A 13,585-nucleotide genomic window follows, 5' to 3' on the forward strand; every position below is an offset into this window, starting at 1 on the left:
CACTTGGAATTTGTGGTCTGCATTTTACCCATCCGAGTATGGGACACAATACTTGCCTACACATCACGTCATGTCATAAGTTCATTTCCACTAAAGTGATAACACTAGACATCCCTTTATCATAAACATTGAAATAATTTTAATTAAAACAACATTAAGTTTGACAGCCTGATAATACGAAATGTAAAATAATAACTAAATATAGAAAAGAAAAAAATTAGCAATTTTTCAGATCTCATGACCCGTAGATGGCACTGTTCCCAGCTTTCCCATGTACCCTCAGATCATGGTACTCATGAAGAAGTGTACAGTTTTAATGAGAGTAATCAAGTGTATAGAAGTTATAACCATTTGAAAAGTAAATTTTTGTACTGGTGGTGGCACTATAGAGTTCGGCCAAATTTCATTATTTTCCTATTTACAGTTCATCTTTGAAATTACATCAGATGGCACTCTTCTGTGAATGAATGAATGAAACATTTATTTAAAATAATGTCTGGAATTGTGTATGGTCTACACTACGTAAACCATACACAATTCCAGACATTATTTTAAACATAAAAGAGCTGTCTGGAATTCAGCATTCTAATAGAAATTAATTCACAAATACTGGTTTGTGGAATAAAGTCTTATATTCTGTGACGTTTAGTTGATCTCATGCTGCGTTCAAGTCCTCCTGGGACGTTCGTACTTACGAGTTGACAAGTCGTAATTATGACGTCAGGTGCGTTCAAGTCAGTTTAGTCGGCACAAGATGGCGGTGTACCTTTTAATAAATTACAAGAAAATACAACAGGGTCTGCTATCTCTGCTTATAGAAAATGAACAGCAAAGAATTCGCATCAGGTGCGTTTTGCGTTTTTAATATTTTTTAAACGTAATTTATGAAGCCACTTTAATCTGTATCGCATAAAATCTGATTAATTGTTATATTACAATCCTGCCACATTCAAAAAGCTAATTTTTTGTAAATAAAATGCCTGATAATGTCACTGCTTAATACCTATAAGTATTTTGATTTATGTTTTACTTTGATAGTTTAGTTGTCCTATAAAGATTGCCAATTTAAACAAAAATTTACCGTCAACTACAGACATTGCATCCATCGATTCTGCCATGTTTCTCTTTGTTTCTCATGTTTCTCCCCAACTTGGAAACTCGGGGCTTAAAGAAAATTTTGAGTTTCCCATTCGTAATAACGACTTTGTGGTGCATTCAACTCATAAATACGATCTATGCGACATGACTTGAACGCACCATCAGACTCAGTTATCTAAGGAACAAAAATGAATTGTCAAATTCCAAAACCTATATATATATATATATATATATATTACTTGTTCCATTAAATGTATTTATTCAAACTGTCAAATGCATCCTGTTTAGAGTATGTTCTCCATTCATCTGGGATCTCACCCTTCCCCTCAAATGTATTATTGTAATATTTTTCCAGATCTTTCTGGAATCTGCACACAAACCACTTCCAGTAGGGTGGTTCAGAGAGGTCAGGGGTGATGCTCCAGTCTGCATAAACTCCTCCTGCTCTTCTGTAATCTCTCCAGAGGACTGGCTTGTCTGACAAATTAGGACAAAAAGATTGTATGCTGTTCGCTACTGCAGATGTGCATATTTGAGTAGAAAAGTGTGTTGTTTTGTAGTGACACCACCCTCTTAGTCCTGTAACACGATGGAAAGGAACACTGTGATCTCCACCGTGGTTTTCTATGGTGTTGGTGCAGATGACTTTACAGAACGGACACTGAACCCAACAGCACTGACAAAGGTGATCAATCAGAAGCTCATCTGGTCTGAATTTATAGTCCAGCTTTACTGGAAATGTCTTTGTGTTGAATCTACTGCTGATGTCAGACATTATATCAGTAAGTTCTTGTCTTATCACATCTTCTAGGAGGTTGAAATCATCAACATCGTCATGTTTGACTCCACTGAGGTCTTTTTCAGAGAAGATCAGCTCATCTGATAGATGCTGTGTGAAACTCTTCCACCACAAACCAGCATCTCCTCTGTTCACTTGAACATATTCAGTAGATTCATGAGCTGCTTTCATGATCTTCTGCTGCAGGAGTTTAATGTTCTCCTCCATCTTGGGTAAAACATGGACACTGAACTGATCAGTGATGTACTGACTGACTTCATCTCTGATGAAACTCTTGAAGTGATCTCTGGGACTTATCACATCTTCTAGGAGGTTGAAATCATCAACATCGTCATGTTTGACTCCACTGAGGTCTTTTTCAGAGAAGATCAGCTCATCTGATAGATGCTGTGTGAAACTCTTCCACCACAAACCAGCATCTCCTCTGTTCACTTGAACATATTCAGTAGATTCATGAGCTGCTTTCATGATCTTCTGCTGCAGGAGTTTAATGTTCTCCTCCATCTTGGGTAAAACATGGACACTGAACTGATCAGTGATGTACTGACTGACTTCATCTCTGATGAAACTCTTGAAGTGATCTCTGGGTTTATGAATGTAGTTCATGTATTTGTCAAAATTATCCTCATCTGCCAGTGTCTTCAGGATGTGTTTCTCCAGATTTGATCTGTTTCCATTCAGAGATTCACAGTTTGATCTCATTTCATCTGTCAGATCTCTGGCAGTCTTCTTGTAGACACTTTGCTCAATGGACTCTTTAAGTTTCTGACAGATGATCTCACCAAAAATAGCAGCTGATGTTGCTCCATGACAGTGTTTCTGGAAAATACTATAGAACTCTTCTCTCTTCTTCTCCAAATATATTACAGGATCATTTCTGTCCCTGGACAGTCTGTGTTGTTCTGTGATCATTGTGTTTGTTCTTTTACAGAGTGAAAAAAACAAATTAATGAAGAACTCTTTCTTGAAGACATATTTTGCTGATTCTTCCTGATGTTCTGTTACTCTCTTCCTGATGTAATCTATGAGTTGTTGAATGTAGCTGATGTTGTAGCCCATCTTTGAAATATTAAATGACTGAATCATTTTGTTTGTTTGCTGAGCAACATCTGTGACTAATGATCTTATCTGAGCTTCATCATCTGGAGACAGAGTTTCAGCAAATCCATGTGGTTCTTTAACTCTTTGTGCAGACTTTCTGAAAATAACATATTCCGAGTAACTGAGCACAGGGAAAATATCATTGTATTCGCTGCCTTCTTTCCAGAGATCAACAGGGAGAATTCCCTGATGAATGTCATTAAGAAGTCTTTTCACATCCCTCATTGTGTCAATGTCTTTGATTATAGGAGTGTCTGTGATGATCTTCTTCACACTGTGTTCCCAAAACAAATAAAACGCTTTCTTCAGTGTTTCGTCATCATTTGTTTTGTCTTTGAGTGTTAAGGCAAGTTCTTTGCTCTTTTCATAGAGAGTGTTCATATGATGTGTCCTCTGAGCATCAATCTTTTTCTTCAGGTCTCGCTGCTGAAGAATCTCATTTAATTTTCTCTTTGTTTCACTCACAATGTTTTCCTGAAGCTCTTTGATTTTGAGGTCAAATGATGTTTTCCACTGAATCAGTATATTTTTATCTTTCTCTTTGTCAAAGAACTCTGACATTGATTTTTCCACTTCTTCACTTGTCTTCTTCAGTTCTCTTTGAAGATCAGTTTCTTCAACCTCATGAATTGTTTCATTTTCTATTTTGTTGTGTAGTTTGTTCTCAGTTTCCAACATGGCTTTGCGAAGACTCCAGGACCACTTGCTGTATTCGGTCTCCAGTTTCCTGTAGGCTGAAATCTCCAGAGAATTTCTGAAACTGAAAACGAACCCTTCATTCAGTAAAGCCTCCCAGAGATTTTTAATACGGTCTTTTAAGTCTATCAGCATCATTCCACACGATTTTGAGGCATGAGACATGATAGTTTCCTTTAGTTCTTGAATGTTCTCACAGTAGTTTGGGTTTGGTGGTGCCATGGGTGGGCTGCCCTCCCAGAGATGAGGAAAATACTTCACATCATTCTGAACATCAAATTTAATGATATCACTGAAATGTTCTGCATCACAGCCTTCCTCTTCAGCTGCGAGTTTAGTCATCTCATCCAGAGTCTCATGCAGTCGCCTCCTTCCCTCCATGTTTTTCTCTCCAGCTGTGATGTCTGAAACGTTCTGATGCACAAACACACAGCTGGGATTCAGTCTGACTTTCTTCATCCTCAGGAAGGCCTGAACAACAATCTGAAGAATGTCCTGCATCTCAGATGGGTTTTCACCAAAAATATTGATCAATGTCATATTTCCAATGCCAACAACAAATGTGGCCAATTCATTGTCATGATCTCTAGTTGATCGTCCAGCCAGTTCTGGAGCACGAAGACCCTCAGTGTCAACAACCAGAATATAGTCAAAGTTCATCAGTGTTTTCATCTCGTCTGAGACTCTGACCAGCTGCATGAAAGCTCCTCTGGTGCACCTGCCAGCACTGACGGCAAACTGGAGTCCAAACATGGCGTTCAGCATGGTGGATTTCCCAGAGCTCTGAAGCCCTAAAACTGACAGCACAAAGACTCTCTGGTCTCCCAGTTTCTGGATGAGTTGATCTAGAACAGCAGAGATCCAGATCACAGGAACATGAGCAGCGTCTCCATCCATCAGCTCCAGTGGAGATCCAGAGATCATCATCTCTGCTGCGAGACTCGGGAGAGAAGAGAAGTCTTTCAGGTCTTTCTTGTTCTTCTTCACTGATGAACATGATTCATAGATCTGACCGATCTCCCTCATGATGTGCTCCAAACCAAAGGCTGCAGCTTGAAGATACTCAGATATTTTCTCAAGTATAGTTTGATCAGTGTTAAGTTGTTCAGATTTATAATGGTTCTTTTTCAGCTTTATAACTGCTGACCACTTTTCATCATATTTGTGATGAAGGGCAGAAATATCTTGTGAGGTATGTGCATCCAGGAAAATTCCAAGCCATTTAAGAAAATACATCTTATTCTCAGCATGTGAGCATGTCATTTCTTTAATAAATGACTGTATATATGTATTTATATTAACTTTATGCTGCTGTTCGCGAAGCTCCTTCATTTGATTTCTTTTACTTTTTTCTATTTCTTTCTCATCTGCTTGAGGTCGATGTAGTTCTTTGTTCTTCTGACACCACTGATGCCACAGTTTCCCCTGATGAGGCAGAAATGATTCTTTGATTTTTGTCAGATCTTTGTTCCCCAGTAAACTCATCATCTGCTGTGCTGCTCCTCGTCCTCTCCTGCAGTCACCATCATCTTCCTCATCTACTCTGATATCTGAGTGTTTGGACACATCTTCAAGTCTGAATGTGGAAGATGATTGTGAGAGACAAGCATTTATAACTCTTCTGAGTTCTTTAGCGACATCTGACTGATTTCTGTCTTTAAGACCAATCTTGTATTTGTCATTTTTTATTTCATTGACAGTAGATTTATCCTTAGTAAGAGCACAAATGAGTGGCTTTCTGTCCTTGTACAGGTTTTGTATATTTGCTGCATGTTTGTCGTTCCTGTCTAGTTTTGGTAGAAGAACAACATTGACTGAGGCCATTTCAGTGAGGATCTGCAGCTGTTTCTCATGGTCTCCTGCATCACCGTGTAGATTACAGAACGCAACACAGTCATGAGTGTTTGGACACATCTTCAAGTCTGAATGTGGAAGATGATTGTGAGAGACAAGCATTTATAACTCTTCTGAGTTCTTTAGCGACATCTGACTGATTTCTGTCTTTAAGACCAATCTTGTATTTGTCATTTTTTATTTCATTGACAGTAGATTTATCCTTAGTAAGAGCACAAATGAGTGGCTTTCTGTCCTTGTACAGGTTTTGTATATTTGCTGCATGTTTGTCGTTCCTGTCTAGTTTTGGTAGAAGAACAACATTGACTGAGGCCATTTCAGTGAGGATCTGCAGCTGTTTCTCATGGTCTCCTGCATCACCGTGTAGATTACAGAACGCAACACAGTCAGTAAATTTATCCGTATCCTTTCCAGAGGGCCAGAACCAGGCGATCTCCACCACTCCATCCATCAGGATTCTGGATGTGGTGCTGCCTGGTCAGTTCCTGTGGAAGAACGTGTTGTGTTTCTCATTGATCAGATTATTCATCTGCTGAGACTTGGATGAAGACACAGAGCCAAACCTGAAGAAAAACACCATTGGAGTTTCTGCCTTGTAGATCGGCTGCGTTTGAGTGATGATTTCATGGTTGTTTCTCATCTTCCAGCTCTTCTTAATTTGTCTGAATGTCCAGAGAGGAAACTCAATCTGTTGTGTGAATGGATCAGGAACAAGCAGAGGCAGAGCGTACTGACACTGGGACAGTTTAGTCACCATCAGCTGCTTCAAGAAACCATCAGCACAATGAAACACGGCCATCTGAACATCCATCGGGTGAACAGGGTCAGACTGATTTGATGCTTTTTTAGAGAAAGAGATGCTTTTAAGATCATCATCAAAAATATTACCCTCAACTTCTTTGTCTCTTTGTTGTGTGTGATCTTCCTCAGTTTTAATGAGTGTGTGATTGTTCTCCTCAGTTTTAATGTATCTTGCTCTGTAGTTCATCATCAGTAGTTTTTGTATGAAAGTCTGAATCAGCTCCTCTTCAGCACAAGACTCACGGGACAGTAATGAATGTTTAGTAATCTGAAGAACATCTGCAGGGCTCAGTTTATTGTGGTGCCTGTCTTCAAGATGAAGTCTATGAAATAGCAGATTTTTTTCCTAAAGAATAAACAAATAACATTAAATTAATTTGGTTTTAAAGAATAAACAAAGTAAAGGATCAATGTGGTTGATTATTACATTTGGGTCATTATTACACATGCTACAGAAAGATAAAAGATGACATTAGAACAGAGGTGGGCAACCTACGGGCCGCTGGGAGTTTTCATCCGGCCCGTGAGGAGGTGGTCCAAAATGGCTAATTTGATGCAATCTCAGTAAAATCCAATAGATGGCGCTGTAGCCTGTAGAGCGGTATATAACCCCTGATTTACACTGCACGCGTCTGTTCCAAGCGGCAACCTCCCGCTCTCTCTCGTGATGCCAACAAGGAAGTGACTTAAACTGTAATTCATCGACTGGCTGCAAAAGGGAGTCAGTCCCATAGACTCCCCATGTTAAAATACCCAACTTTACAGCAGAAAAAAACATGTTTACAGCCTGGTTCAAAAAAATGATTTTGGTTTATATAGCTAATTTTGCCCTTCATGACAACTGTGAGGGGGGTGAATTTTTTTATAACTCATCCGTTTAAATTATATTAAGCCTTAAAGTTCTGTATAATTAAGGGCGTGGCCACTTGAGTGACAGGTGGATCACCACCGTCGAGCTAGGTGGGCGTGGTTTCAGCAACCAGCTCCCGCCTTTTTGCCCATTTTCGATTATCCGGGAGTGACGCGCTGCCAAGATGGCGACGGCCCGCTCCACCTACTTTAGGCTTCAAAAACCTCTTCAGGAACCTACGGGTGACGTCACGGACACTACGTCCATGTTTTTATACAGTCTATGGTCTGTTCCAACGTGGCCACCGGTGCTGATCGCAGCCAGTCAAGTCAATGCTTGTGTTATACCAGACGCGCCGCGGCACATTTCTGAAGCGTCCCAGAAGCGGCTCTCTGTGCCTCTATTTAAAAAAAGCTTTATGCTCTGGCATTTGTTCTCCTACTGGAAGGTCTACAGTGTTATCCTCCTGCTCAAGGGCACTGTAATTTTGTGGGAAAAACATAGAAATAATTTGTCGTTTTATCTTGCAAAAATTACGTTTTCCACACATACTTTTATGAAAATGGATATAGTTATTTTCTGGATTATAAATCGCGTTTTAATCATCTGAAACGTGCTACGATTTCCAAGGCGACTTATTTAAAGCAATCAGGTCAAGCGCAAAGCATTGGTGATGAATGAGAAAGGCAGGTGAGTTTGTATTGCGCATTTTCCAGCAACCACGCTGCTAGTTTCAGTTTCTCTTTAAATATTTAGGTTGGGCGTTTGTAATAAATGTTTACAGTGAATGGCACTATAATTAGTTTGTTGTTTTAATAATATTTTTGTACCTTTTTCTGTTCTGAACACTAAATTTACAGGATTTTTTTGTGGAGTGAGGGGAATATAAATACATGTTTCTAATGTTTGTAAACATTTAGTTTATTTTACATTATTTATGAATGAAATGATAAAATGTATCATATATATCAATCGACTTGAACACCAATGCAAATTATCTGTGTCATAAAGTGCTCATTAAAAATAAGGCAGAGATGGTACAAGAATAGAACTGCCATGTATGTACAAGCATACATACAGTACAGTAGTCGTCAATTTAATAATAATAATAAAAAAGCTTCATTTGTCATACACATATTATGCTGCCCCTCACTTGGTGTGGAAAACTTGATGTGGCCCTTGAAGTCTAAAAGTTTGCCCACCCCTGCATTAGAATATAGTTTTTTTGTTTTTTTTGTTTTTTAATGTTAATGCAGGTAGTTCTTAAAATAACCAGGCACTCACTTTGTGTATTTCTCCAGTCTCTGATGTTCCTGGTTCCTCCATTCTTGTCAGTGCATCATCTTAAAAAAGAAACAGTAAACAAGTATCCATTAGGGGTGTAACGGTACACAGATGTCACGGTTCGGGGGTCATGGTTCGATACGATATCGGTACAACAAACCAAAAAAAAAATCTACTATGCTAGGTTTCTTTTCATTTATTTTGAATAGACAGTATTACGACACGTAACATAGCCTATATACGCTGAGTTTCAGTTCATTTTTGTGACATGCTTAATTTGTTCAAGAAAGGAAACTCAAATGGCAGAAAGCGACATCCTATTTGTTTTCTTTATTTTACAAAAGCACAATGTTTTGTTTTCATTGTGAGTGTACACAAATAAAAGTAGACCTTTTACAGTGATGCATTATTAATAAAACAATAAGTGTTTTAAGTTGATTCTGCTGGTATAAGGAAACAGTTGAAGTGAGCGCGCCGGCGCGCACACACACACACACACACACACACACACACACACACACACAAAACACATCAGTTCCAGCATTGCTAACTTGACAGCGCAGTTGGTACTTTATCAAAATAAAATACAGTGAACCAAACATCAGCATGCTGTGTGTCACCGTTGAAACGCGACTGAAGTACAAAGCCTATAATTTACATAATAAATAATAGTTTAGCATTCAGATACATCGCAAATATGGAAATATTATGGAATATTTGGATTTGTGCCGAATGAGAATGGTAGGATACACGAGCACAAAGCTCCATTTCGCAGTGCTCCAGTGCACAAGCCTTTAAAGTATACTCCTTTGTCAGTCTGTGAGAGACGCATTCTGAGTCAGCACATGGTCACTGTCTAGTGGGCTTTGTTTTCAAGTGTGCAACTCATGGCATTCGCTGTTCTTCTGCAGCGTTGTATTACTGCGGGCGCCCCCTTCTGGATTGAGGGTGAATTGTCTGTAAGGCCTCATGCACCGAACCGAGATGTCCGTACCGTGATGATAAAATGTATCATATATATCAATCGACTTGAACACCAATGCAAATTATCTGTGTCATAAAGTGCTCATTAAAAATAAGGCAGAGATGGTACAAGAATAGAACTGCCATGTATGTACAAGCATACATACAGTACAGTAGTCGTCAATTTAATAATAATAATAAAAAAGCTTCATTTGTCATACACATATTATGCTGCCCCTCACTTGGTGTGGAAAACTTGATGTGGCCCTTGAAGTCTAAAAGTTTGCCCACCCCTGCATTAGAATATAGTTTTTTTGTTTTTTTTGTTTTTTAATGTTAATGCAGGTAGTTCTTAAAATAACCAGGCACTCACTTTGTGTATTTCTCCAGTCTCTGATGTTCCTGGTTCCTCCATTCTTGTCAGTGCATCATCTTAAAAAAGAAACAGTAAACAAGTATCCATTAGGGGTGTAACGGTACACAGATGTCACGGTTCGGGGGTCATGGTTCGATACGATATCGGTACAACAAACCAAAAAAAAAATCTACTATGCTAGGTTTCTTTTCATTTATTTTGAATAGACAGTATTACGACACGTAACGTAGCCTATATACGCTGAGTTTCAGTTCATTTTTGTGACATGCTTAATTTGTTCAAGAAAGGAAACTCAAATGGCAGAAAGCGACATCCTATTTGTTTTCTTTATTTTACAAAAGCACAATGTTTTGTTTTCATTGTGAGTGTACACAAATAAAAGTAGACCTTTTACAGTGATGCATTATTAATAAAACAATAAGTGTTTTAAGTTGATTCTGCTGGTATAAGGAAACAGTTGAAGTGAGCGCGCCGGCGCGCACACACACACACACACACACACACACACACACAAAACACATCAGTTCCAGCATTGCTAACTTGACAGCGCAGTTGGTACTTTATCAAAATAAAATACAGTGAACCAAACATCAGCATGCTGTGTGTCACCGTTGAAACGCGACTGAAGTACAAAGCCTATAATTTACATAATAAATAATAGTTTAGCATTCAGATACATCGCAAATATGGAAATATTATGGAATATTTGGATTTGTGCCGAATGAGAATGGTAGGATACACGAGCACAAAGCTCCATTTCGCAGTGCTCCAGTGCACAAGCCTTTAAAGTATACTCCTTTGTCAGTCTGTGAGAGACGCATTCTGAGTCAGCACATGGTCACTGTCTAGTGGGCTTTGTTTTCAAGTGTGCAACTCATGGCATTCGCTGTTCTTCTGCAGCGTTGTATTACTGCGGGCGCCCCCTTCTGGATTGAGGGTGAATTGTCTGTAAGGCCTCATGCACCGAACCGAGATGTCCGTACCGTGACGGTTCGGTACGAATACATGTATCGTTACACCCCTAGTATCCATGTATCCAGTATGCCAGCATGAAATTGGTCAATATCCAGCCCTAGTAAATAATAAGTTAATATTGTGTTATATTTTAGACACAATATTGTCTATTTGTCCAATGACAATATTACCTATAAAGCCATAGCAGAACTGTGCATCATGATTCAATGGTCCATTCATAAAGAGAACCATTTACATCATTCTGAATGAATCATCTGTTTGAAGAAATTTAATGAATGAGTGACTCACTCAGTAAAACGTTCATCTACTGGCAGTTTTTTGTTTCTAATTTTTAGTACCATTTCATTAATAATAACTATTATTATTTTTCTTATTATTATTGTTTTACATTAATAAAAAAAAACATTAAGGGATAAGTCACCCAATGTATGTATGTATGTATGTATGTATGTATGCATATATTATCCAGAGGTGGGCTATCCAAAGAAGCACACATGGACATAGCTGGTTTTGCAGCAAAATAAATTTGATAAATACCAATGAATTGAATAAATACAAATGAAAGCATGTGTTCACACTTGTCATGTTTGGTTCTATTATAACGAACTCTAGTGCGATTGCAGTGTTAGTGCGGTTCATTTGAGTAAGTGTGAACGCTGTTATACAAACCCTGGTGCGCACCAAACAAGCGGGCCGAGACCGCTAAAAAGATGGGTCTCAGTCCACTTCCAAACAAACTCTAGAGTGGGTCAAATTAAATATGAATGCAACATGGACCAAATACTTCTAAACACACCAAAAACAAGATGTTATGACGAGATGGTTTTTCTACAGATCATCTATTATGGTATCAGACTCATCTTCTCTCTCATAGACCAAGAGAATCATCTCAAAATGATCAATCTCGTCACCAAACACTTTCTGAAGCCATTCAAGACTCATCCCAGACTGCAGCTGACGCCACGCCGGATCCGTTTTAAAACCGGCAAATCCGCGTTACAGTCACATCCGTTTCAGTGCTATAACACGTTTTTTTCAGTTCCCTACGTGCTTGGTATCCATACATCTCAGCTGTTTTCACGTTCAAAAATTCTAAATTAATAATCCGGAATACCTAGGCGGATACAGACTGCTCGCTGTTATCCTCAAAAACCTCACCAAGGTATGTCACACCGTGTGATCTAATAAATGAATTTCTTATGTTATGTACTCGATAACTTAAAGGTTTGGTGTTTTTATTGCTCCTTAGATCTGTGTTGGACTGTAATGTTGGCGAACACTTAGGCCTGTGTTATCAGAGGACTTGCTAACATGAAGAAAACGGCCCAGAGGTCTGTAATTATACGTAATTAACGGATTTTAACTTAATTACTGAATTTAAACTTTAGTCATTTTAACTGCTTCTATTAATTTTAATTGTTTAAGATTGCTGCGTGATAACTAGTGTGATGAGCTAGCAATGTTAATGTTTAAGTGCTAACCCTTAAGGCTGCATGCATTTATTTGATCAAAAATAAAGTTAAAAAAGTAATATTGTGAAATATTATTACAATGTGAAATAACTATTTTCTATTTGAATATATTTTAAAATGTAGTTTATTCCTGTGAATTTCCAGCATCATTACTCTAGTCTTCAGTGCATGATCCTTCAGAAATAATTCTAACATGCTGATTTAGTGCTGCATTTTTATTGGTACTCAGTTATCAATAATGGTTCTTATTATTATCATCGTAAAAAAAACAGTTTTTGCTGCTTAATATTTCCTGGAAACATTTTTATGATTCTTTGATTAATATAAAGTTCAAAAGAACATTATTTATTTGAAATATACATTTTTGAAACATTTTAAATGTTTTTACTTTTATCAATTTAATGCCTATATGCTGAATAAAACAGTAATTTCTATTGAATAACACACACACACATCAAACATTTGAATGGTTGTACATCATGGTTTCTGAATATATTAAAGAGCATAACTGTTTTTCAATGTTGATAATAATCAGAAATGTTTCTTGAGCAGCAAATCAATCAGCTTATTGGAATGGTTTCTGAAGGATCACGTGACACTGACGACTGGAGTAATGATGCTGAAAATTCTGCTTTGATTACAAGAATAAATTACATTTTACAATATATTCACAAAGAAAATAAATATTTCAACTGATTTATTTCTGTTTTTTTTCTGTATTTTTGATCATATAAATGCTGGCTTGACAAGCAAGAGACTTTTTTTTAAAACATTAAAAGTATTAATGTGTCCAAACTTTTGAGCAGCCCAGTCCTCTTATTAAGCAGGCAGAATGCTTTAAGGTGCATCCTTAATGATAAAAACAGAGAGGGGCACTGAAGAGACAGACATGTATTACATTATATTGTTTTTTTATTTATAAAATCTTTGCCAAAAGATGCTTTTATTTCTGTTAACAGTATGCTCCATGTTAATTGAGTAAATTAATTGAGAAATTGTCCAGCAACACTATATAACAATTTGTTTCAATTTCAGGTTCCCCCTGAGAGCCAGGACTGTAAAATAGTAAGGTGAGTCCTTTTTTTTTTTTTTTAAGTGTTCAGTGCAGGTTGAGTTATTCAAGCTATTTGAATGATTGTGGCTTGCAGCTTTCTGGAGAAATGCTCCTTCAAATAACTTCACACTCAGCATCCTGAACAATATACCTGTTATGACAGTCATAGTCCTCTAGCAATGCGTGTCATGTGTGTCATTTGGGCACAAACTATTTTTTCATCTCAAGTCGGTGATTAAAGTAAGTGTGCAATGGAAAATTA

General features: G+C 37.8%; 1 protein-coding gene across 1 annotated transcript; it reads right to left on the reverse strand.

Annotated features, from left to right (window-relative positions):
• Window positions 1-1,345: 1,345 nt before the first annotated feature.
• On the reverse strand, window positions 1,346-6,608 carry LOC107570573 (interferon-induced very large GTPase 1-like). The gene is given in 3 exon segments (XM_016256805.1): window positions 1,346-2,181; window positions 2,467-5,466; window positions 5,813-6,608. Coding segments are annotated over 3 exon segments (4,563 nt in total). The 5' UTR covers window positions 6,540-6,608.
• Between the last annotated feature and the right edge of the window lie 6,977 nt (window positions 6,609-13,585).

The sequence above is a fragment of the Sinocyclocheilus grahami genome, unplaced genomic scaffold, assembly GCF_001515645.1.
Source record: "Sinocyclocheilus grahami isolate Dianchi unplaced genomic scaffold, SAMN03320097.WGS_v1.1 scaffold1479.1, whole genome shotgun sequence".
In the NCBI taxonomy this organism is placed as follows: domain Eukaryota; kingdom Metazoa; phylum Chordata; class Actinopteri; order Cypriniformes; family Cyprinidae; genus Sinocyclocheilus; species Sinocyclocheilus grahami.